The sequence below is a fragment of the Balearica regulorum genome, chromosome 1 (assembly GCF_011004875.1).
Source record: "Balearica regulorum gibbericeps isolate bBalReg1 chromosome 1, bBalReg1.pri, whole genome shotgun sequence".
Taxonomy (NCBI): domain Eukaryota; kingdom Metazoa; phylum Chordata; class Aves; order Gruiformes; family Gruidae; genus Balearica; species Balearica regulorum.
This window is the reverse complement of record NC_046184.1, coordinates 32,386,845-32,412,961: the sequence shown is the minus strand read 5'-3', so window position 1 is coordinate 32,412,961 and position 26,117 is coordinate 32,386,845. Positions and strand designations below refer to the sequence as shown.

The window sequence follows — 26,117 nt, the reverse complement described above, 5'->3', positions numbered from 1 at the left end:
TATTCTGCCTTTGTCAGACCAGGATAATGCTGTTGGAAAGACACAACTAAACTTACATTTTGAATGCTTCTGATGAAGGAAAACATGAAAAAAAGTTTGCCAAGGGAAGCTGAATGATGAGCAAGTATGAGGAAATTTCTATTTGCATGTAACTATTCTACAAAGAGAAAGGAATAATAAATCTTCCCCTGAGATGTGCTTGCTGGCTCCAGAATTAATAGTTAGCAATTCACCCCATTACAGCAGTTCCTCACAAGGTTTAGGCACTGTTGCAGAGGTATGTATAACAGCTCTCCACCATGAAGCAAATCCTACCCTTAGACAGCACATTAACAGAACATTAGGAGGACAAATGCACATTAAACAGATCACCTCTTTTTTCTTATTAAATTACTGCCCCATGTCAGGAACCATACTTTACTGGAAACACCATTCACCAGTACATGACAGCCAGTACACTCCTGCAGCTCATGAGTGGAAATTAGCCTAAGTCTTGCCTGAGTACAGACTACAAGATTTAATTCTGTGCAGTAATGCAATTGTGATCTGTCAGTTTTAACAATCTTTAAAAACTAAAGAAATGCCAGATAGAGACTTAATGAATGTGTACAAATAAACATGTGGATGTATATTAAAAGAGAAGGATTATTAAGCTCCTTCTGAAGTCTGGCCAGGCATAAGCTGGATATATTTAGCACCTACAGAGTCATTCTCTCCTCATTGTTATAATGTGGGATCGCTCCTCTCAACCAGCATCTTCTGTATCCAGGATGGATGCCATTGCAACCTACAGCCATCAAAGTCAAGGCCAAAACCAAATCAGTATCACATGACCTAATCACCACGTGTGGACTTCATATCAGGAGTCCTCATTTCTTTCAAATAAACAATGAAACACACACCTTAAATTTGTCTTTTTTCCAACAGCCCCAAGCAAAAGTTGTGAAATCTTGCAGTATGGAGGCCTCACTGTGTCTGCTATAGAGTTCTGTAGCTGATATTTTTAAGCCTAGGACTAAACTATCTCCAGAAACGTATACTCAGAATGTAGCTTAACATTGAATACAATTTGTATGGGATGTGTGCAGTTAACCTAACTTTTTTCCTGTCTCCTATTCTCAGCAGCCCTTCTCACAAGGGGTTGTTTATCTGAATAAACTAAGAGAACAACTGCTGGACGGGTTTTCCTTCAGCAAGACCTTTACATATCACAAGAACTCCTGGTAAAGTCCCACTAATCCACAGCTTTCTATTTGTATTTTAAATTCTGTGCTGCCTTCTCAATCACATGAAGTCTAGGATGAAATCTTTTACACTTCTGAATAGAGATCCTAGATTTTACTGACATCTTGAACAGTATGCAACAGTTTTCCAATTATACTCAAAAGAAATGAAATCAATGTAATGCCTAAATGAAACAGGCATTGAAACAATGTATTTCCCAAGCCTTTGTAAGAATTCGTTATTAAAAATATGTCATTATTTTCTTTAAATGTTACTTATATTTAAGATATGACATTTTTGGCCCTATTCCCAACATCGGTATCTTTTTATACTGAATTGTAAAAAAAAATCTAGAGACCTGTTTAGAAATCTTACTTTCATCAGATCTGTGAACCAGGAAATTAGTTACTGGTCATCTGTGAAGCTGTCATATGTGAATAACTTCTCTTTCTCAGTGGGAAAGTGTTTGCCCTGCCAACATACACAAACTACAAGCTATTCCTTGGCTAATCGTGAGCTGATTCTGTTGTGGCAAAACTCTTTCTCTGCTTTTTTTTTTTTGTCAGGAAACATTGTTCAAGAATTAATTTGTATTAAATGACATCAGTTTTCTTACTTTCCAGGTACTGAAGATCAAGGGGGATGTCTACATGACTGTTCTAGTTTGAGGAGGAGTGTGGTTTTAAAGTATCTCTCCCAGCTGTCCCCTTTATTGGGGTTTATTTCGCACTGCAGAGCTGTCTTGGACACCCTGTGCAGGACTGATTTAGTGGTAGTGCAAAGTAAAACCTGACACGAGCATACAGGGTGGAACTGGGTCCTCAATGCCGCTGTTTCGCTCTACAGATCTGCTCCTCTGGTGCTGCACAAATTGTTCAGGTAGATGCAGACTGGCTATCTGAATGATACAATCACTGCAACACATTTTTCATGACACAGGTTATACATTTAGTGAGAGTAATTTTTAGTAAGAGAAATTTTTCTTACCAGGACTCGTATTTTATATGATTCATAAAGGATTTAAGTTTGTAACGTAAATTTTGTAACTTGTTAAGAAATGAGTCTGCCTTTGTGTCTGTTTTGCAAAATAGATTTTTTTTCTGAAAGAATGGCCAAAGTCCTACCCATTTTCCTGTAAATAATATTCTCCTTTTGGTCCAGGAAACAAGGACCCATCTTCCATCAGGACTGTCTGGTTATATATCTCTCTTTACTTTAAGAAAGGTAGATGCAAAGCCTTCTCCTATTCTGTTTCTCCTTGCTTCTAACTAAGTTTGTCCACTTCTCTGGGAAAGAGTTAGGCCACCTGAAAAAAAAAAAAAAAAGGGATTCTTGCCTGCCCTGTTAGTTTCTTTAGCATCTATTAGGCTTCATTATTGTCTGTTTTCTGGGTGTTTTTGTATTTACCCAGGTAGAACAGAAAAGAAGAAAGGGAGGAAATGCAATTTCTTCAGGTTAAACTACATTGCATAAAAGAAGTGGGTGGATTTGTAGTTTTGTCAGCTGGCTTCTGAAAAGAAATTCCACTTGTCCCAGCTGGAAATACTGTCTTCATGAAAGACTACAGCAAAAGAAATGGGTAGTATCAGCTGACATGATTTAAATCCTGCTATCCCTATTCATGGTAAATGGAAAATAACTGAAGTAATTAAAATATGCTTATCTTGCATCACTGGCAGCATTGCAAAGTCATGGGTCCAACTTTCCCTTGTCTAGGAATACCTTTGTTTGGGCACGAGGAAATTTTCCTCTTGCCTGTGCCATAAACCTTTCAAGAAAGGCTCTATGGAGTAATTCACAACCCTGTGAATTACTGTTTTGACGCAGAGTAAATGTATAGGATGGCAATAATGCTGTCTGTGCATCTGCCCATGCTTTGTGCTGTGCTAAGGTTTGCTGTGCATCTGCGGAATGGCTTTAAAACTATTATAAGAAATAGAGAGAACATTAAAAACATATTTGAAGGGCTGCTGATGGTCTGGGTGGTTTGCCCACCCGACGGTGTTAGTCTGTCTGCTCCTACTTGAAAATCCATATGCCAGAGCCAAGGAAACAGTTTCTTTTGTTCTGGCAATGGCACCTGGCACGTTGGCAGTGTCGGCTGGCAGCTGTGGGGGCTGCTTTGCCACTGACTCTGGCCCTGCTACAGACCTGGGCTGCCAAAAATTAAAAGATGCCTTGGACTCTGAGGAAAACGAGATAATTTTCAGTCGCTGGGCTACTACTTAACTATCAATACATGTAAATTATTTCTTAGCTACCTCTTCCCCTTCACATATATTACCATTGATTACATATTCTTTTGCATGGAGAGTTAAGTAGAAGACCACAGGTAAGATTTTTTTAAATGTACTCTTTTAAAGCAGTATAGTCAACAGTAGTCAAATAGTAACAAGAACAATCTGTGGGGATCCTTCCGTGACCAGGCAACAGTTGTAGTTGTTGTACTTCACAGGCATTTTCTGAGTTTCAGGATCACTTACATGATCTAAAGGCTTGTCATACCTCTCAGCATCTGCCCTGTCTCTCCAGTCATGAGCGATCACTCCAAACTGGCTCCCTGGCAGCACCAGGAGTAGTGCCAGGCCAAGTAAGGCTGGATGATGTGCTCAGCCAGGATGAGGTGTTCACTGCTGGAAACAGCCTGCTGGAGCAGCCGGAGGAGCTTGGAGCGAGTTTTGGTAGCTCGCCTGCATAGAAAAGCTTGTCTGTGATTACACCCATTGTCTGGTGTGGCAACTGTGAATGTTCCCACATAAATGTATTCTGCATTGCCTCAGAAATTATGGCTGAGAGTCATTCAGAGGAATTTGAGCATTCTCTGAGATAGTCATTGACAGGTTTTTCACCAAAAGGGGATAATTTTTCAGGAAAAACAAATGGGAGGTCAGAAGAGAATGTTTCATTGTAACCCTGAAAAGAAGAGATAGGACAGATCTCTGGCCAGCAGGTATGTCTGGGGATTTCTGAGCGAGGAACCTACTGCTCCTTGTTCAAGAAAATAGGGATGTGTGAATGTTTTTTACAAATAAATTCACCCCAAGTATACACCAGATGTGTCACTCCTTTTCACTTACAAATAGTCCACGTTTTAACACCCACATGGTACAATGAGTGAACAGTAGAAACTCTTCAGATGCAAAATGGTGGTGAATTAATGGGAAAAATACTATGGTTTTGGAATTTCTGTGTTCTTGGAAACAAATGTGGCATGTATAAATACTGAGGTACATTAAAAGCCTGTCTTAAAAAATCTTTCTCTTTCAGCCTGGAAGCCTGGCTCACACATGAGAAGCTGAAGAAGGATACCCTCAGCTCCTACAAGAGTAGAAGCACCCAGTCTCAACAAGCTGGATGACAGTGCTTGCTCCATGGCAGGGAGAGGCCACCGTCCCTCCGCAGCACGCGACAAGACTTACACAGCACATATGGAACAGCCCAGGGCTCATGCTCATCAAACTGGCCGTGTGCTATACAGTCTTCATGGATAGGTAAGTCCCATCACCACGCGGTCCTTGAGAAAGAGGGAGGTAATGCGAAAGGCAGGCAGTGCTGCCAAAACACAGCCTTCCTCCCTCTGCTCCCCGAGTGCAGCAGCACAGCAAGCAAGGAACAACGGGAACAGGAATCACCCAGGGCTGGGGAGCAACATGGCAAATATTCAGCAGAATCAACTAGCGGACTGAGAAGCAGCAAAGAAAATAAGTTAGTCCAACAGGCCAGCTCAGCTTCAACTTGGCCTTGTTATTCAGCAAGGCAGAAAAAGTCTTAAATTACACATGAAAGTTACTGCAGAAAGGAAGAACGCAAACAGCTGGCCTACCACGTGTCTGCCTCGAGGAAAATAATGTCATTTTTACTGATAAGGATATACTTTGAAGAATTGGGTACTGTTAAACGAGAAAGGTCAATACAATTTTCCAAGGTAGCTGGGTAGCAGGATCTCTGGTAAAGAAGACAGATAGGAACAGGCAGGATCAAGCATCTTAGAGGGCTGCACAAGCTGCATAAACTAGAGAAAAGGCAGACTGGTTAATACAGAACCTTTACTGGGAATGCTCCGATTTCCCCAGTTCCAAACAAAGGTAAAATAAAAGGAGAAACAGATAAAGGCAGAAACTAGCAAGAACACACAAAAACTCAAGAGCAGGGGGTGAGTGTAGAAATTGTTCCTAGTTCGATACATTTGTCGGCAACTCCATCTGGCTTTCTTAACAAAGTAATCTTCGCACTGTGAGGACCTTGCAGGTAGATGCTGAAAAAGCTGTGATTACTACCACATTCCCTCCAGCTGAGCACATCATTTTACATTTTAGTGTTCTGATACTAACAGCCATTGTAACTGAGTGCAAATGCTTCCTTTAAAGCCAAGTAAAGCTTTTTACCTCCATACTGTGTAATGTCAGAAAAAGATTTGAAACAACCCATCACTGGGTTCTATTATTATAGAAAATAATAACTCAGAAATGCATGAAATAGGTCTTTCAGGGAGTGAAAGACAAAATCTTCTCACGTGGAGGTAAATGAGGGAAACATTTTTACAGATAATAACTAAATGAGCCAGCAGTGCCTAAACCCAGCTTTAAACAGCTGCTCCTCTGTTCAGATGAGTGACGCTGCCACATTAAATTCTACATTTCACTTATTTCTGCTCATCAGTATTAGAATATAATGCTGAGTTACAGAATTTAAGCACAGAGAGGATCATTATGTCTTTTAATGTATATCCTATATCATCTAAATATTGCCTCAAACAATATGGTTTAAGTAGCCTTTGCCTTAGTTTCTCCTGTACTGAGCCCAGGAAGATGCGTTTTTCTAAAAGACACCTAAAATGGCTTGTAGCCTTGATTTAAAAATTTGAGTTGAAATGCAAAAACTCCAGATAATTTTCATGGTTCTGGAGAAGAAATTTTCATATTGATCTTCCGTTAAATTTCTCTCCTGATAAAGTTCTTCAGCCACTCTATAGCTAGAGCCACAAGCACCAAATTTAATACTCTGAAACATTCACATGGACTTACATCTATCCTTGGAAGGATCCTTCTGACATTTCCTACTTTGACAGAAGTAATATTCTTCCTTCCTTCCTTTCCCATTAGCTTACTATAATTGTGCTGAACAGGCACAGAAGACAGAGCAGGTAGCACCCTTCCAATGCACTCTGTTGCCAACTCTCCATCTATTGCTTCTATGGTAAAAGTAAAATATATGGTATAATCTTTAAAGGCAAGAACATTTTGGCATCAAAGTCCTTCAAATATTCTGAAAAAGGCACGGAGAATTTCAGTATGTAATAAGACATACTATTTAATATACCTATGCAAAGAAGGCAAAAAATACACACAAGTATTTCCTATATGGTCACTGGCACTTAAAACAGACGTTTGAGTTAGCAAATACGTGATTTTATCTGCTCTTTCTATCTGTAGTTCCAAATAAATCTATTTAGACATGAATACAAACCTGCCAAATAATCACTGTTCAAACTGTGCTTCTGAAGAAACATTTATCTTTTAATGTACTGTGAGTAGATCTGAAGTTCGGAAGTCGCGCAGTTCACAGTTCACACAAAACACCTGGTTGTACCTGGTTGTACCACTGGGGATGTCTAGTCTGACCTCCCACTCATATCAGGACTGCCGCCAACACTGGATGCCGTCAGCCGCAGCTTTGCCTACCTGAGTCGCAGGAATCTCCAAAGATGAAAACTGCACAGCTTCTCTGGGTAACCTGGTCCAGTGCTACGCTACCCTCTGGGTGAAATTTTTTGTAATGCCCAGCCTGAATCTCCTGAATTGCAATTTCTGGCCACTGCCCTGTATTATATCATCTGCCATTATCAAGACTTTGGATCCATCATCTTTCTAACTGTTTTTTACACAGTTCTGTACTTCTGTTAGATCACCCCTCTCCACCATGCTAAGCCTTGGTGTCTATTAAAGGAACTAGACTCTGTGATACTTCCTTAACACTACACTAAAGAGCTGTGCACCTTCCTTACTACCAAAGAGTCTTTCTGACGTCCCTTGGACTTCGCCACTGAAGTAACTGGAAAACTATCACTATCTGCCTTTGTCAGAGAATCACTGGGTTTTGTTCTCTTAAGAGAGAGTTTCATCAAGAGGTGTGTTACAGCAAGACATCCAACCTAGGACTTCTGAATCACTCTCCTCGCTAAGAAGAAAAGGAGTCTGGCTAGGTTAGGTGCATAAAACTGAGAGGTATGAGTACGCCACCACCCCAAGGCACCCATAGAAAGTAAGATAGATTGTTAACCGCTGAACTGAAAAATACCACAAGGATTTGAATAATGCAGTTCCATGGCTTGCTACTGAAAATTAAAACATGTAAGAATTGTCATGACTAGAAAGTATTCCCTTCTTCTTTCTTTCACCCCTGTGACAATGTCTGCAATCCTGTCTAGATTATTAAGGGGAAAAAAATTAATGAGATGAGTCTTCCAAAGATTATTTTAAATCACTCTAAACACTACTTGGCTGGCTTTGATTTCTCAAAGCAATTAAAAATACTGTATAAATATAGTTCAATAGCTAAATGTCCTACCAAGAGGTGAAAGCAGAATATACATTTGTATTAAATTAAATCATTATGCATCAAAGGGATTACACTATTAAAGCAAAATACTAATCTTGGCATTCACTCTATGAGCTATGTGATTTTTGTCTGTCATATTCTTTTTTGCTATGTTGCTACATTTAAGCATAAGAGAGTTAAATAATTATCTTTTGGATTTTTTCCATGTTCTTCTAATGGTAGAGTACAATGAATATAAAATACCAAGCATTTTGTTTCATAAAAATGAAGGAGTATCACGCTCCTGTGTTGGTGCAATAAAAAACCTGAAAGTACCTGTATGATATACCTCGACAACTGGATACATTAACAGAGATTAATAGTTCAGCCAAACTGAATTTGAATGTCAGACCTTTAATTCATTGATGAATTGATGGTCCTACTGAAACAGTGACAATCAAAACCTAGCAGAATTTTTAAAAAAGGTTTTTCTAACTGCACAGTGAACCAAAATTTATTTTTCTTCTTCTCCTTAAGCATGTAAAAAGTCAGTCGTTGTTTGGTGGGCAACATCCAAACTGCTGAAAACAGTGAAGTGTTTAATGGGTTCAGAAGAAGAACTAATCCTTTTCCATCAACTAAATATTATTCAGGCATTTCATAGTACACTTTCCTGAAGCTGGGAGTGTAGGGTCAGCATTAGTGAGTCAGACCAAAGGCCTACCTAGCTCAGGACCTACTCTAACTCAGGACCCAACAGTGGTCTGTAACAGATGCAGCAGAAGGGGAAAAAAAAAGTCATGGCATGCAGAATCTGACTTTTCTCTTACATTCCTTCCCACTTGTACTGAAGCAGCTCCTGAGGTACTTCGTAGCTTCTGTTCAGTAGCTCCTGAGTCCCAGCCTGAACATGGGACAGAGTTTTAAATAAGGGCCAATAGACCAAGCCTCTAATTATAACTTTGTCCTGCACAACATCCTGTCACAGGAGGTTCCACAATTTAATTTTGTGCCGTGCAAAAGAGCATTTCTTTGATAGTTTTTGCTCTGCTGCCTGCTAATTTTACCGAGTACCTTCATTCTCATAATGTGAAGAAAAGTGAATAATCTTTTCCTACTTACCTCTTCCCATTGTTCATGACTAACTTACTAGCCATCCTTACTCTAGCTGAAGGCTCCTTGCCTCTCTCCCACACCTCACCCAGAACTCACTCCATAGCTGTGGTACCTTCACTGATTTTCTCTATATTTTTATAGTATCCTTCCTTAGTATCTTTTAGTATCTTCATAATCTTTACCTTCTGGGATCCAACAAGAATGTATGTTTTCTGTGATAGTCACACCTGCCTGTAGCATTCTTGCAAGCTTGGGGCTAGCCAGCAAAATCTCCAACATGTAACAAGTTAAAACATGTAACAAGGTATATGAAGTTGCCATAGATTTCTTTTTTGCTAAAGTTTAAAGGCACTGCAGAGTTCTCATGCCTTCATGTGACTGAGCAACTGCCCTCAGTGGGGATTTTGCAGGCAATTCCCAAGCTCACAGACAGGCATGTAGCAACTCAGACCAAAGATGAAAGCAGGAGGAAGTTACACGGTCCTTTTCAAGACAGTGACCACTTTTTATGCTTTCTGATGTGTAACAGCTATGGGTTCCTGACTCGTCAGTGTTCTCTGATAATGAGTAACCTAACCTGCTTTTGTTTTGTGTGATACTGTTCTCCTAAACCTCTGCTGTGTTCTAAATCCATGTACACACACATCCAATTTCTAGCTATAAAGCCTGTCAACCACCATTGCGCAGCTTAGTTATGAACCTTATGGCTAAAAATGAAATTTTGTTGTATTCAAACTTTGTATCCAGGCTTTCCCATATAAACATACATAAATGTCAAAATAAACAGCATTGGAATTATCATACGATAATGCAGACTAAGAAAACATTATTATGATATGAAAACATTTCTGCAGTCTGTCCTACTGTTGAGTTTGAATACAAGAAAAAATTGAAATTAAGGACGATACAGCTTTTCAAGAAAATGCTTTTTCTAGCAATGAATATGTTGTAATGCGTGGAGCTGTCAAAGTAAGGCTTGGAAGGAGGCAGTGCCAATAAATTAGAATTCTGATGAAAAGAAATGTGATGATGAAGAAAAATAAAGAGAAATACCAGACAACCAACTATGTTGTTTTAGGCAGATTTTTGTACCAGGTTAGAGGGTATTCTGAGTATTTTCTACCTAATTTTCGAGCCATGAGACAACAGCCAAATGCATTGTGAAAATTACAGTTCTTGTAGAGGACAGCTCTTTTGGAAATGTATTTTTAGTTTAGTAAAAGCTTTTTGTTACATTCTTGTCACAGATGCACAGTAAGTTCCAAGATGAGTAACAGAGGACTGTCATGCCAGTTAAAGGATTGTTTTAATCAGCATTCCTCATGATTTTTACCTCTGTTCTCCTCTTTTCTTATTACTACAACCATCTTTGCAACAGATGGACATTTTCAAATTATGATCAAAAGATTTTGATTATACCACATGAAAAGTGAATGATCACCTGATTTACTTGGTACTAATATGTGCAATAAATATTAATGTCCCCTTTAAATACTAATAAAAAAAAGAAATTAAAACATAAAATAATTAAAATGTTTGTATGAATTACTACGGGCAAGAATTTTGCATTTTCTTTTGAAAAAGCTATGCTTCAAAGTAAATACTTTTTCAGGATCCTGAAACATGCCCCTGGCAAATGGAATTCATATGTCTATATATATGTGTGCAGTGAACACAGAGAAGCTGTAATTTTGTTCTCTTGCTATAAGCATATACAATACATAAATTATTTTTTGTCCATGTCACTATGTAAACTGAGACATTAACCTGATTTCATATTTGAAAGTGAAGGAACGTGGTATCATCATTTTTTCACAGTATTTTCCCAAATCAGAAGTTAACCTCCCCTCTCCTGCACCCCAGATGAAATTTTAAAATTTGAGACCTTGTTTCTTTTTTTTTTTCTTACTCTGGCAAAAATTAATTGCTCTGAAGCCAGTACAGTTACACAAGTGAAGTGAGAAAAGAACCAAGCACCATATGGTTTTAGTTTCTATTGATTGCAAGATTGCTTTGATTACATTAATATTAGCATTGTGACAAAGCACTGTAATCCAAAAAGTGTGCAAGAGACAAAAAAAATCTCAGCCTTTAATATATTTCAAAGAAAACATATAAGTCTGTTGTTAACCACTGAAACGGAGTCTTTTGGTTAAACAAGTAGTTCCAACCTTCAACTGGCTAATATATCTCAAGAATGAATTTTAAATTGTGTAGCCCAATAATTTACTATGATGGGCTTGACAAATATCCTCAAACCTCTAAGTGTACAACAGGCACTGGACGATAAAATCCAACTGTTCATGACTGTATTTTACACTGATTATAACTGTATGCTGAAAAGCAGCTCAGCATATATACAGTCAGAGATTTTATGATAAGCACTTATATTTGAAGATGTTCACTAAAAAATAACGCATGTGAGATGGCTTTTTGGTAAACTTCCTTTCTATCATTCTCAACTAAAACACTGTACCCTGTAGGAAGCTGACTGGTTATGAGGGCAAAGTTGCTGCAGGATGTTTGCCTCCTTCAGCATGTGCCTGGGTTTTCTGTAAGAAGGAAGAGGATGAGGAAAACACAAAAGATAGTTTCTCCCTTAGACAAGGGGTTGAGCTAGAAATACCATGAATTTCTAGTTTCTTTTACATTTTACTTTCAAATGTAACTTTTGTTAGTTAAAATGTGTCGTATTTTTAATACATAAGTTAAGACCTCAGGGCCGGGTAGGGTTCCTGAACTAGATGCTCTTGTACTTAAAACTAATTCAGACCTAATTCAGCAAGTACTAAGAATTACTCAGAGTACATCTACAACAGGCTGACAACATGGTAGCCTAGCACAGCAACAGCAGCCACACAAATCAAGGAAATGGTTTTGGTTTGCAACCATATGTCTGAAATATAGGCCAAAAGATGTCTTCTGGTGTCCTGTCTGGCCTCCATTTGCTGATCCAGAAGAACTCAGGTGTCCTGTAGATCGTGTCATGCCTGCCAGCATTGTGTGGATGTCCCTGGTAATCTGCGGCACCTCAAATGCTGCAGACTTTGTTTAAGCTTCTGAATTACACCCTAGATGACAACTGATTATAATGGGAGCTTAGGCACCAAACTTAGGTGAACTATGTAGATTACTTTGTTTTTGACACCCAATGAACAACAGGAAAAACACCAATCTGGAAGACACACAGGTTTTCTAAACATTCCACTCTCTTCAGTGCAGCCTTCCAGTTTGCTTAAGATGTGGTCATTCCTGGTCAGCACCCAGGCTATTTTGAACCCCTGCCCTAGTAGCATTTGTAGAGTGCTAACTCTCCCAGAGGTGCTACGTCTGTATGGGCACCCTTGGGGCAGACCTCACTGGCAGGACCAATCAGCTTGGGCTCGACATTGTACAGACATGATGGTTCTGCTTCCAGTCTGGGAAGTAATCTATTGGCTGCTACCTAAAAGGTCTTTGCACCACGCTGGTGATAGATAATAATATATGTATGATACAAAGATGACCTAAGAGCATATGCTAAACGGATTAAGAATTCAGTCACTGGCAGATTCAAAACACAATTATTGAAGAATGGTCATTGAATTTCTAGTGTAATTCCACAGTGAACAGTAATAGACTGAATGCAATCCAATCATTTTCATCAAAACCAAAAGTAAACAGCTCAGGAACTGTCTACAGGAACCAAAATGGCAAAGTAGTAAGGAGTGATGATGACAACAAGGCATTCGTGCAGAAATTCAGATAGCATGGGAACTTAAGCCGTTCAAACCAACTGTTCTTCGTCATAGCCACATGCAAAATTATACACTAAGGAAAAAAGAGACATGCCACAGATCAGACACTGTATCCTGGAAAGCAAGGATTCCAGGAAGGATTTAGACCTGGTGCTGGAGAAACAAGATGAACACCATTTTATAGCCCAGTGCAAGAAAATAAACAGCTAATGAAAGCCTTTCACGAATACTGCTGGGAGTAGTAAGCGTATGGAGGGGAGACTGTCTCTGCAGCCAGAAGAGTTGAAACAGTGCATATATATTCCTAAAGGAATTCTCAGAAGTTAGAGAGGCGAAGAGCTGTTGAAATTATTTAAGACCTGAAGAAAATGTTATCATGGAGAAATTCAAGGTGCTCAGTCTGTTTAACATTTGATCGGTCACTTGACTGATACATATACATTTCTTAATTGGGAGAACAGATTGGGTACAAAAAGACTCTTTGATCTAGACAAAGGCTATAAAAGGAAACAATGGCCAGATCCCAAAACCAGACAAATATAGATTAAAAATTAGGCAAAAACCCCTGCAGGTGATTAATCATGAGAACAAAGTATCTGGCAGATGATGGATTCTCCCCCTCTAGATTCCATTTGATCAAGAGTGGAATAGATACTTCATACAAACAAAAATGGTGATACCCATGAGTTCACACTAGATGATATAAACTGTATATATTGAAAATCAGTAGACTGGAGTTCCACTCCTTTAGGAAAGGGCAGCTTCTCTCACAGTGCACAGATAATATAGCATAGGCATTGCTTTTTTTAAAAGACACAATAATGGTTGCACTCACTGTGTGATGAGAATACTGTTGATGCTTAATTCTCATTATTCCCCAAGTTAATTTTTTAATTAAAAAGACAAGAATACAATGTAAATGTTTAAATCATAAACTTGCAGAGACACTATCCAAGTCCCAGATGTTTATTCATTACGTTCTACTTCATAGACTGTGTGCTAAGGCACTACTTAAATTACAAAACTAACAGGAAAAAGATTTGCAGACCATGTCTGAGCTCGTAGATAGAATCAACACTGAGTAGAAGTTGAATCAGTTGGATCTGTGCAAGCTCCCTTCCCCTCTGCCAATCATCCAGACCACTCTAAAACTGAGCATGTTGCATTTCTCATTGCTTATCCATCTGTGTGTGTCAGCTTCCCTTGTCTACTGGAAAGTGGAACTCCACTAGAAATTGGTCTGTGGACCACCGTGGACCACCCACTTTTCTCAGTTACTTTCTCTCCTCTCAGTGGCAGTTGACAAAGGAATGAGATATAGAGGCAATGCAGGATTATTGCAAGTTGACGTCTTGAGCCTGAGGCCTGCACCATGCAGTTATGCTTGTAGGACACTACTAAAAGTGGTAGCCTACTGGGGGCACCAGTAGAACCAGTCTGATTCTTGGAAGATTGACAGCGCTTCCGGGATTGAGCTGGACTGCTGCTGAAGTGTCCTGCGTGCATTACAAGTCTTCAGGAAGATTTAGGATAAACCCTAATTCTCAGTGCAGTCACTGCTGAAGAGCTACCTCTCCAGGTTTGGATGGGAATGGTGTCCCAACTCTGGACAGTGTGCAAGAGGAAAATATTCAGTCCAAGATTTCCAAGGAGTGTGGGAAAGAAGAAAGGAAGTTATCTGCTCACCTGAAATTTTTATTTGAGCTACTTCTCCATCTCCTCCTTCACTGTGTGCTCGGACCTCAACAACATATTCACCATCACTGGGGACTGGGACCTCTATTGTGTGCTTTCCAGTTGAAAACAACTTGCCTTCATGTTGTCCATCTGGTCTATACAGTACCTAGAAAAGTCATGGTAAGCATAGTTATTGAAATGCTACATTTCCATGAAAGCACAGTTACATATATACAGTGTGTAAATTAATAAGTATTAGGTTTTCATTTATATATGAAGCATATATATATAAAATCTTAGTTGCAGTTACTACTTTTTCTATTTTTACATAGGGTGAATCTAGACAGGTTGTTTCCTCATTGTTTTTCTGTTATAAAATTATTCTGCCTTTTGAAAAATAATTTCAGCCCCTACATTCAAAATAAGTAATTAAATGATGGAGGATAATAATGCAGGGTGTCAAAGAGCATCAAATAAAAATCTCAGAACTCAGCTGGGTCTTCTGACATTAGATTTATTACCATTTTTATAAATGAAACAAGTATTAATTTTATTATTAACTCTGAGTGCTGTTAACCTATTGCAAATTCAATGGTATATGTCTTGTACTCTTTCTGGAATCACCTCTGTGAAACATTTTCAGCAATTCCCAGGAAGCAGTTCAGCTCCTCAAGCAAAATTTGTACATGTAGAACATGACACTAATTTTCTAACTGCCAAGCAAGCAGCAAAGTTAAACAGGAATTAATTTTTGGAAGCTTTCTATACGCCCTATAGTTAGTGTATACACTTGCTATAGTTATACAGTAATTACTTCTAACAAGGTTAAGTGTCCCTTCCCTTCCCCTACCTTCCCAGGCTTTAAATAACTTGTGTTCCTGGAACTGTAGCTCCCATGGAGATGGGAAAGAAAAGCTGGAACAATACATACCGGTATAAGGAAAAACTATTAAAGTGTACAATTTTTTAAAGCATTATTTTTAGCCAATAGACAATAAATGTAATAATCATATGGGAAATCAGGTTGCTGCAGTCACTGATCTAAAGTTTCCAATAAAATGGCTCACCACCCAATTGAATTTCAGTGCCCCAATGTTTTCTCATTGTATTGATTAAGCCCATTGGCTTTGCTCTAAGCCTACTGGATGTCTGCGATCTCTGAGCATGATACCCTCATCTTTGGCATGCAACTAAGTCTGAGTAGGTACCAAAATTCAATGCTGTCTATAAAATACACCTCATGTAGCATACACAAAGATAAAAAATATTTTCATAGATCATACTTTGTATCCTTCAACTGCAGACTCATTCGACATTGCCTTCACATGATCCCAAGTGATGATGTACCTTGAACCAGATCTTACAGAACTGATAATTCTTGGACGCTGGCTTGGAGCTGAAAAGCAAAATATGTGTAACGTGCACATAAATGAGATTTCATAAACATTCAATGTTATTTTTATTAAGACATGTAAAAATGTAAAAAGTGAAATTACGGCTGATGTTTATATGATTAAGGGATAGTCTCCTTCCTGGAATGAACTGCTACAGCTCCAGCCAGGCAATTTTGGATGGCTTGTGCAGTGGCTGCTTTGTGGGTTTGCCTTTCAGTGTTGCCAGAATGGAAGTGGCCAACATTACCCCTCACTGTTGCTGACCATGTGTGTTTGCTGGCATGCAAATATAACTGTTCTGAACTGAGGTTCAGAACCTCCCAGAAATGTGCCTTGAATCATATTTATTAATTGAGATTAAATATTTAATTAACCATTTAAAGGCATTTCTACGGCATTTAACCCAGTAGAAATCAGAGTACCCCACTGCAGAAACCATTAATTCTATTTCATACAATAAGCTTATAAAAATGGAGTCATCTTATTCAACACAAATGAACCCTGCAGGTCCAAGTTGAGCAATACACTATTTACTGACAGAAATCCTCAAATAAGTTGTACATATTTTAGCCCATATGTTTTAAATACACAAACTGTGTTTCTTAATTGAACATTTCTCAGCATATGTTAGTGCTAGGTATCATCATTAAGTCAGGAGCTATATTCAGAAACCTATTAGGGCATGCAAATTCAAGGGTGTGATTCAGATCACCCACTTTTCAAGGCTGCCTGACCTGGCTCCCTCTACTGTTAATGAAAAAGGCAATTGGTCACATTTTAATAGTCAGAATACAATCCCTCTTGCTATTGATTAAACAAAAAGCCATGGTATAGCTGCCTAAGTAATAGTTGATCTGAATTGCTCATCACTTGGAATACCATGTCCAACTCTGGGCCCTCCAGTACAAGAAAGACACTGGTAATCTGCAGTGAGTTCAGCAGAGGGCCACTGACCTGATGAGGAGCTGGAGCACTTGCCCTGTGAAGGGAGGTTTAGACAGCTGGGCTTGTTCACCCTGGAGAAGGAACTCCTTTGGAGGGGGCCTAAGAGCCCCTGTCCTTACAGGGATATTATTAAGACAGAGCCAGGCTCTTCAAAACGGTACATGGCAAGAGGATGAGTGACAAAAGGCACAAACCTGATTAAAACAGGCTCAGACTAGATGCTAGGAAAAACAGTCAGAGAGTGAAAAAGGTTTACGAGAGGGGAGGTTGTGCAGTCTCTGTCCCTGGAGGTTTTCAAGACTCGACTGGATCAAGACCCTGAGCAACCCCATCTGAGCTTGTAGCTGACACTGCTTTGAGCACAAGGTTGGACCTTCTGAGTCCCTTCCAGCCTGAATTATCCTACGAGCCTATACTCTGTGTCTCCTTACCAACTCTTGTAAGATATCCACATTGTTTATGGCAACAAAAGAGAGGAAGTAGAGCCTTCGTAGAATTTTTCAGACCAAGAACCAACACAACATAAAGGGAGAACACTGGGTATATGAATGAGAAGCAAAGTTTGAAGACATGATGGACATGATGCAACATGCAATAATGAAGTACATGACATTACACGCAACCTATTGCTCCATTTACTTACGTGCTTTCCTGGTAATAATATCGATGGTTCTGCTGGGAGGTCCATAGCCTGCACTATTGAAGGCAGAAACATCCACATGGTAGCGAGTGTTAGGCTTCAGGTTTTCCAGTTTGGTTGAATATTCTTGATTGCTCACTTGTACCCGCTGTGCAGCTGCTTCTTTATCATGAGCAGCCCAGTAACGAATCTGTAAGCAATAAACTGAATGATTAAATTTAGCATATTTAGTCAAAAAGAAAGTTTATCAAAAATTACGTACGCTCGGTATTTCTATAGTATATACTCTGGGTAATAAGTGAAGTAAAAGAAATCTAACAGCAATAGCATGGAATTCCTTCTACAGGCCGTGATTTTAACCAAGTTGCATATAGACATAAAGAAATAGAAACAAATTCAGATTTTATTATGAAACCTTTTCTCACAGTGGTTTAACTTGTTCTCAGCTAAGTCATTAGAAGCCTGGGAAATGGATACTGCTTTCAGAAAACAAGACTGTTTTCTTACTGCTGTTTCATTTGAGTATTTCACTCTGAACTTTAATATTGTTTTCCTGCACTACAGTGTAGACTAAACTCTGCTAATGTTTTCACAATATTTTGTTTAAAATGTCTTACGAATTTAGTACTTTTGTACTTCTGACAAGGGAATGAGAAGTATTTAGCCATGTTATCTGTATGTACAGGTCTAGATACATGTACCTAGCCATTTTCTAAATTTGACTAAATTCAATGAGATTTCACAGTACAATATGACATTTGTCAAAGTAGTTGAGAAAGAACTTGAAAAATCTGAAACTATGGGAAAAGCACCGATGTAAGCTTGTAACATCTTAAAATCCAAAGTCAATTAACTCTGAGAGTTTTCTTTTTCCAAGAAATTGTTCCATTCTACTGTAATTCATTACATACTACAAAGCACCAGTTTAAAAGAGAGTAATTCCCCTGGAGTGATGCCATACCATAGGGTCTGTCACATGCACAGGGTCCTACTCTTCATGGCCTTGTGAGATGCAAGTGAGAGTAAAATGCTGTCAGTATCTGGGTTTTGTCATGTTTACAACCGTTTGGGTAAGACTAAACTACTGCGCTAACTGGAAAGAGTGGAAAGCCGTGCCCATCCCATTTTGGTTTTGAGTGTTTTTACTCAGTGTTCCTGCTCAGCTTCTGCCTGCCTTCATAATGATTTTCAGGTATGCTACACGAGGACATTCTGAAATCTTTTTAGGAAGAGGTTAATGTTGGTAATTTCAGGTTCTAGGAAAAAATCATGCTTTGTAAGATTCAATTGGTGACATCGAGTATCCCGTTATTTTATCTTTAAATAGCAACTGCTTTAATCTTCTGTTCTGCTGACATTAGTTTTCCTTGGAAACTTCATTTAAGGAATAGGTTAGAAGAGCAGATAGTTGGTCAAGGTGTTAATACCACAGGTCTCCTCTTTACAAATTATGGGTATAACCCTTGTTTGGCAAGGTTTTATTTCCTCTTGTTCACATTTAAATTAAAATGTTTAATAAAAATATTTCTTTCTTTTACCTCAGAGCTCATACTGGCTGAATGAGGAGAGGTGCAGTAGAGGATTTATCTTCACCTACTTCAAAGGGTAACAGCCAGTATCACTACACTGAGGTTACTCTTGTTTAAATACTAAAGTCTCTTGTCAGTGTTTGTTACCTCAGTCTTGCCCCACCAGTGTTAGCGGCTACTCCTACTCTGATTATTATAAATGTGACAATGTCATAATGGCTTTTCTCACTCTTCCCTGGTGCAGAGAGAATCACCTTGTATCTGCAGGCTAAACTGGCTCCTATTTTTAAACACAGCATGCATACCTGCCTTTCAGCAGGGACAAACAGGTACGTTTTAGTTATATAAATGTATGCCCTACACAGTGTTTTACAAGTTTAATCCACTAGTGTCCTAAATATCAGTTTACTGTAATTTAAGCACTCACACTCATGAAATTCCTGCTTATCAAGGTGGCTGTTTTACTGAGTCAACAGCCTTTGCCCCAGAACGAGTGAGGAATGTGCACCCAATCCATCCTGCAGGCTGCTCCAGCAGGGTGGTAACCTCCACTTGATGAATGGTTTCAAACTGGCGTGGATCTGAAACCGTCACAGTCATTTCAGCTGAAGGTCTGATTGTGATCTTCAAGTCAGTTTTTGTATGAATACACTTAACAAACTGTTGTAGATAAACTGCTGTTGTTGAATGCAACCAGCTGTATACCATAAGCTGTTAACTATAAGTGGCTGACTCAAGTGTGAGAGGGCCTGCACATCAGGAACTAGAGGACATCATGTCTATCTCTGTCCCTAAGTTCAAACAAGTTTCTAGCCTGCAGCAAGGGCATGTCTGTGAAGTTCTAGGTGGGCAAAAGTTTATTAGCTACGACAGGACCAATGGTAGCTTTGGTTTTGATATTAACCGGCCATTTAGGACTAAGTAATTCATTTTTTGTATGTTCTATTATGTTAATTAAGTACCTGCTTTACTTAAAGATGGCAAAACCACTTTATGTGAAGCTTTTGTTAATCATGGAGCATATGCTGGAAGCTTTTGAATACCTCTGACTTGCAAAACTTTTTACAATCCTACTGCTCATTTGCACTACAGTGATGCTAAGGGTGTAATATAACAAGTAATATACAGCATCAAACAAGACAAGTGAGAACAATGAATGAAAATGCAAATTACTTCACTGAGAGTATATTACATTACAGGCAGAAGTAATATAATTTAAAAATTAATTTAAATTTAATACCAAATATTATTGTTCTTGGCTGCTATGTTGTGGATTTTACTCCTGCGGTGTGTGAGCTGTGTGTCACACACTCAGAATGTTCTTCTTTACCTCTTCATTTAATATACAGTCATAGATACATATGTAGATCATTGTAAAAACTCTTGGAAAAGAAAAAAATTGAAATAAGATGACTCCCTTGAGAGCTAAGAAAAATTACTATCTTCCTTACGCTATTCCTGCATTTCTCTTCTCACTATTAAATAATTTAAAAGTCTCTTGAAATAACTTGGAAATTTCTTTCACTCTCGTGCCTCTGTGGAAGTGAAATCTAGAATTAAATGCCCCATTGCTTCAAGAAGTCACATTTCCCCACTTTGTTCAGTAGGCCCTCTCTCTTTTTCTTAAAGAGCTCAGACTGGCTGTTTTTTCCTGGTGCTCTGCATTTACCTTGTTAGAGTAATCCATAGGAAATGAATCCCCAGGGGAAACAAGAGGGTATTTCACCCCAGCTCTAGAGTTTGTTGTAGGAGATAAGCCAGCAGTGATCTGTGGGAAGGAATGCCTTAGCCATCATGAATATGTACAGCCCTCTGTGCTGAAATCAGGGAAAAACACTCTTCTCTATTCAAATTTTAATATACTGAAATACATCAGAAGTTGTTTCTGTAAGTGTCATTAAACAACAGCTCTCATATTCATAGAAGTTTTACATAGGAGAGACATAAAAGAGATACTTTACTCATTTTAAGAAAGATTACTAATAGCATATTTCAGTAAACAAGGGACAATGGTGGTGAGTAGTGATAAATTTGTTTAATAAAATGAACATTTATCTATTGCATAGAAGGAGCAGGAAATATGGATAGTGTCTTTGGTGCATGCACTGAAGAGCTGTGGCTTTTAGCAGGCAATTGTAAAAACTCATAAATCTTAAATTCTCTACTTGGATGGAGATAGTTTTCATACTTTATCTCTTCTTTAAAGTGTGAGCTGAGGATACTCCTCTGTAATGGCAAAATGTATCAGCTCACACTCATCACCATGAGAGCAGTCATCCTGACAGTATGCATTAGTGTCATGAAAATCTGACTCCTCCTGGTGCGAAAAGTGCTGTGTCACAGGTGAAATACCTTCAGATACTTTGCTCAGGGTACTCCCACCTCTTAAACTCTAGCATTTAAAAGGTCAGTTATGCAATTTTCAGGTAATAATAAAGACCAAAATGAAACTGAGAAGGTGTTCTGGTGAATGAGGGACTTTGATAACCTGTGTTGCAGCTGAGCAGTAATTATAAAAAACCCCTGGAATATTTCTTGATGCCAACAGAGACAGAGCCTCATAGACATATTCACTGGAATTTTATAATGTAGTCTGAGTGCTCCTTCTCCCCCAACTTGCATTATAAATTCACAAAAGTAATCTGTGGCCTTGACCTTTCAGAGGAGTCCTCTCTATTTTTGTCCTGTCCTATGCCTTCTTCAGGACTGATGGGAGATCTGATCTTCAGGAGAACAAGACTTTCTTTTTGCCTTCAGTGTAGAAGCACAGGCTTGCCCTTTGCTGCTTTCCCCTCTACTAGAATAAGAGCTGGTGTTTGCTCTAGAGAAAAAGATCTCAGAAGTAACACCTTACTGAGCTCCATGGGGCAGTAATTCATGCCTATCGGTCTGTTTATTGCGTAGCCAAATGGGAACTTTTTTCCACATTCCTGGTAACTAGAAGGTTACTTTAGAAAAAGAGAAAAAAAAAAGAGAAGAAATTCATATTCTAATCCCCCGGTTCACTGTACATATTCAAGCCACCCAGTTCACACTGGATTCGTGGAAGTGTAGTACTTCTGTAGGAATAAGCAGACGAAGTTACACTCCAGCTATCAAAACAAGGCCACACCCTGCACATCTATATTCTGTGTAACAGAGCTCTCCACACATTCCCACCTTTCGTCAGAACAGCAGTTACTCTCTTTTCAGCCCAAACATCCTCCAAACTTCTTTCTTTTTTCCTTTTTTCTTTTGACTTTCCCGTGCAACCTGTTCTTTCCTGCTGAATCCTCTCCCCTGCCTTCTTCCCCTGATGTCCCCTGACAGCAACTCAGATGGCTTCATGTAAAATAAAGTAAAACTAAAAAAAAAAGGCGAAAAGTGACTTGCCTATGGGAATGTCCTCTGCTTGTGATTTTAAAACTTTATGTGCGTACAAGCTTTATATGGGACACTATGCTAGTTCCTATTGAGATCTTTGCTATGATCTTGTTACAGTATCCCCAAAGTATTACATAAATCTCATGGAGACAGAAACAGATATCAGGAAATAGAGAAAAATTACTGCTAATTAAAAGAACATTTATTCATAGATTTCAGTTATAAAAATACATTGTATGAAGTTATTCCACATTTGTATGTGCTCATTTTCAAACATAGAAGCTACCATCAAGTAGCCGACAACTTAAATCACAAAGCAAGTTACTAACCAAGGCCCAAATGCCTATTCTGGAGTGCAGCCAAAGTGAGCCGGCTGTACACGGCAGAGTTTGTCAGCATCCCCTGTGCGTGGATGATGTTAAGGCTTCCCTGCTGGAGTGCTACGTGGCCAATTCTGGTGGCACCCACCCTGTGGCCGTTGTCATCTTTCTAAATGGACAAGAACAATTTTTGCTGGTAGTACCACTTAGTCTTGGACCAGATGAACACACCTCAAAGCTCTTTTTCACATGGAGAATAGAAACCATAAACAAAATTTTGTTATCTTGCACAATAGCACTGTCTCTGTTATACTGGATTCTGGGCATTTGTCAAGTAGTCCCACTTACTATAGGATTTGTGGGTGAATTATATTAAAAACTGCTGAGAATTTAAATGGGCCATGAATTAGTTACAATTTCATATCCATGTTGACAATTACACCTAAAACTTGATCTTGATATCTTTTGAGAAGGCAGCGATAGGCATTCAATTACATAACATAAAGAGACAAGATTCTTTTATGAAATAATGATGCCTTTTTTCAGTTGAATAGTGAGCACATACACTTGTTAATATGTTTTAGTAATGAAGTACATAGTGCCAAAAATAATCTGTTTCTTAGGATGTGAAATCTGTACAGCAAACAACACCTAAAGAGAAGTAAACCCTAAGATAGAATGCTAAGGTAGGAATTATACTTGCATGTAACTACTGAAATTAAATGAATGAGAAGATACACAGTGTCACCTCTAAACTCACCTGATATCCTTCCACAGATTTATCAGAAACATGGTGCCAAGAAACAGACATTTCAGAAGATGACAAAACTTTTACACTCACATCTGTAGGTATTTCAGTTGGGGCTGGAAGATGAAACACATGTTAAACATCCAATCTCATCCAGTGATATTGTTATACTTGCTTGTATTTTGTGTTATTTTCTTGGTATCAGGGGCCAAGCGTGCTAGTCTTTAATCTGTTTTTGCTTGAGCAAACTTTAAATTCAGTGATGATCTGCATGGGAAATGCCTCTATAAAAACAAAGCAATGATTCTATTACTTGGTTCAGACTATGTATTTTTATACTTCAACAGATTCCATACTGAAATTTGTGTAAATCAAAAATAGGCTTTGATAAATAGAATGAAGCATCCAGTGATCTTTTCCTAAAGACTCACAGATTATGCAAATCAGATTTTTTAAGATAGGTACACACAAATATTCATGTGCATGCCACTTAGTCATGATGATACAAAGATTTTATGAGACTAGATACTAGATATAGAGCTGGCCAGTGGCACACATAAACTTGGACATAAGCGTGAAATAATCCAAGAGCATCCTTCTATTAGGCATACATCACAAAGCCAGTGCAGAATACAGACCATTATAATGTGATATGCTTTCATTCAGACTTAGAATGTTAAGTTCTAGTTTAATTATAAGAAGCTGTTGATTTCACTGTCACTTGCATTTTAAGTGAAGTAAAAAATTTAAAAAGGCATACATTTAGCAATGCCTATAAAAGATAAAAGTTTTCCAAGCTAAGAACAGTTCTCTGTCGCGAATCTTTTGAAACAAGTTGCAACAGACAGGCAAGGCAGCCTGAGCTGAGGAAAGTTTTCATACACTTAATCTTCTAACTGGGCATCCAGTCAACTATGCATCAAAACAGCCACTGTTAAGACAAAAAACAGTTACATCTCTCATGAAAAGTATCCTAGGTAACAAAATACTCTTATATGCAAAGTTACCTTTTGTAATTGTCTTTCAATGACTGTTAATAATGCAAATGTATAATTAAAAAATGATACATTATTGCAAAATTGTTTTCACAATGACAGGAATTTAGATAAGCAAGAGGCCTATGAACTCATTACTAGCAATCATTACTCACTACTAGCAATGGCAGGTATGACTAGTAGTTGTCAGATATGGAACTTGGCTTAAAACATGTGGGAACACAGAAATTCCCCAGTCACTAAAGTGAATAAAGATGCCCACAGTTACAACTAGACACACATCCATATATTACAAAATACACAACTTAGTGGAAATGCTGTCATATTTATGTATGTATATTTATACATGTCCATATGGAATATTGTATGACCATTTTGCTTTAAAATCTCACTAATACCTTTGAGAAGTTGTGCTGTCTGACAGTAGTAATATCACTTGCTGATTCAGAGGTACAGAAGCACAGGTCAGAGAGATGTGATCATCTAATCTATTCCCAAATCACTGTCAGACTCTTATCTGTTGTATCAGTTACAGAATTTGCCAAAATGTTTCACATTGAAAAGTTCCAACTGTCAGGGATTTTGCTGATACAATACTCTAAACAATATTTCATCTGCTTATGCTTGTTTATGAGCTCCAAATAATTTATATCCCTATTTGGCATTTATGTTCTATAAATATTTTGCAGTGTCTCTTGAGCCAGAAAGATGACATCAGCTGCTTTTCTCTAGACTTCTAATTCAGTAATTCTACCAATAAAAGAAGCAATCAAGTGGGCCTCACATGTTCTCTTCACTGAAAACAGTGGTCATCACACAATTATCTTCTAAGCTAACTATACAAAGTTAAGGCTGGGAGCCAGTGAGCATGCTACAAGATACTGAGGTGACTTTCTACAAGTCCTGATGCCAGCAGAAAACTCTGCAGAACGTTCTTTGGAATAACTTTCATTACACCTATTAGAAAAATTACTTCTAGCCCACCCTGAAGTTCCTGGCTTTGATATGGTCAGTAATCAGGGTCATAGCTCTGCACAGGAGCTGTGAGCACTACTGGGAAGCTTTGGAGCACCCTGAATCTGTCTGTTTTGGTAACTCTTGTGCTTGAAGTCAAAGAAAATAAGTAGGCTCACTGAGGTTCTATTCCTTTTGCTGCCTGGATCTGGCATCATTTAAGCACAAGTGTTTCTATCAAGTGTTTCTATCAAGTGTCTGGATTTGCTAGAACATAAGCAGCTACTGAAGCGAGTTCTTTATCTGGAAGCTGGCACTACTGCACATTTGCTCTTTGTCTATCTTTTGGAGCTACCAGGCTCTGCCATGTCTGTGAACTTAGAAAGCTAGACAAACACACTCCCATCCCTGACGTGACTAGTATAATCCTAATATAAACACATGGGAGCGTATCAGTCAGCTGTCGATAATGTCTCTGAGAAAGGATGGGTACTGAAATGGTTTTTTGGCAGATACAGCTTTTATTACACCATAGCTATTTACTAACTCACTTATACAACTGCAGAAACAACCATTCTGTTGCTGTAGCAGCTGTTGAAAACGATATCCTAAGGTACGCTTTTCTGAGAAAAAGGATTAGTAGTAACCTCTTCAGATAGCTAAGTGTTGCTAGCTTGAATCCTGAATTATTGTAAGAAACAAAAGAACTATTTCATCTTTTCTCTGTGTGTGGGCGATTTGTGTGCAAAGTTCCCATTAGTCCTACTGGGAATCATGAACATAAATCTCCCATAGAGTACACAGAGTAAAGAACAGAGTCGGAAGTGTGAGAATGTGGCCTTGTTATCATATCCCTCCTCTTGGCTCTTTGGTCTGGATCTGTTGACTTTGTGAAGGAGATTCTGCTCTATGGAAAGAAAAATACGAGCAATTCTTCT

At 38.5% G+C, this 26,117-nt stretch overlaps 1 protein-coding gene across 6 annotated transcripts in view; it reads right to left on the bottom strand.

Moving 5' to 3' along the window:
• Positions 1–26,117, bottom strand: part of CNTN1 (contactin 1) — a 265,155-nt gene that overhangs the window by 5,792 nt on the left and 233,246 nt on the right. For all 6 annotated transcript variants that reach the window (XM_075744721.1, XM_075744711.1, XM_075744701.1 and 3 more), the window contains 4 exons: positions 23,243–23,346; positions 17,274–17,460; positions 15,575–15,687; positions 14,301–14,457 (listed from right to left, as the gene is read on the bottom strand). In XM_075744721.1, coding sequence (XP_075600836.1) covers positions 14,301–14,457; positions 15,575–15,687; positions 17,274–17,460; positions 23,243–23,346 — 561 coding nt within the window. The remainder of the gene's footprint in view (positions 1–14,300; positions 14,458–15,574; positions 15,688–17,273; positions 17,461–23,242; positions 23,347–26,117) is intronic.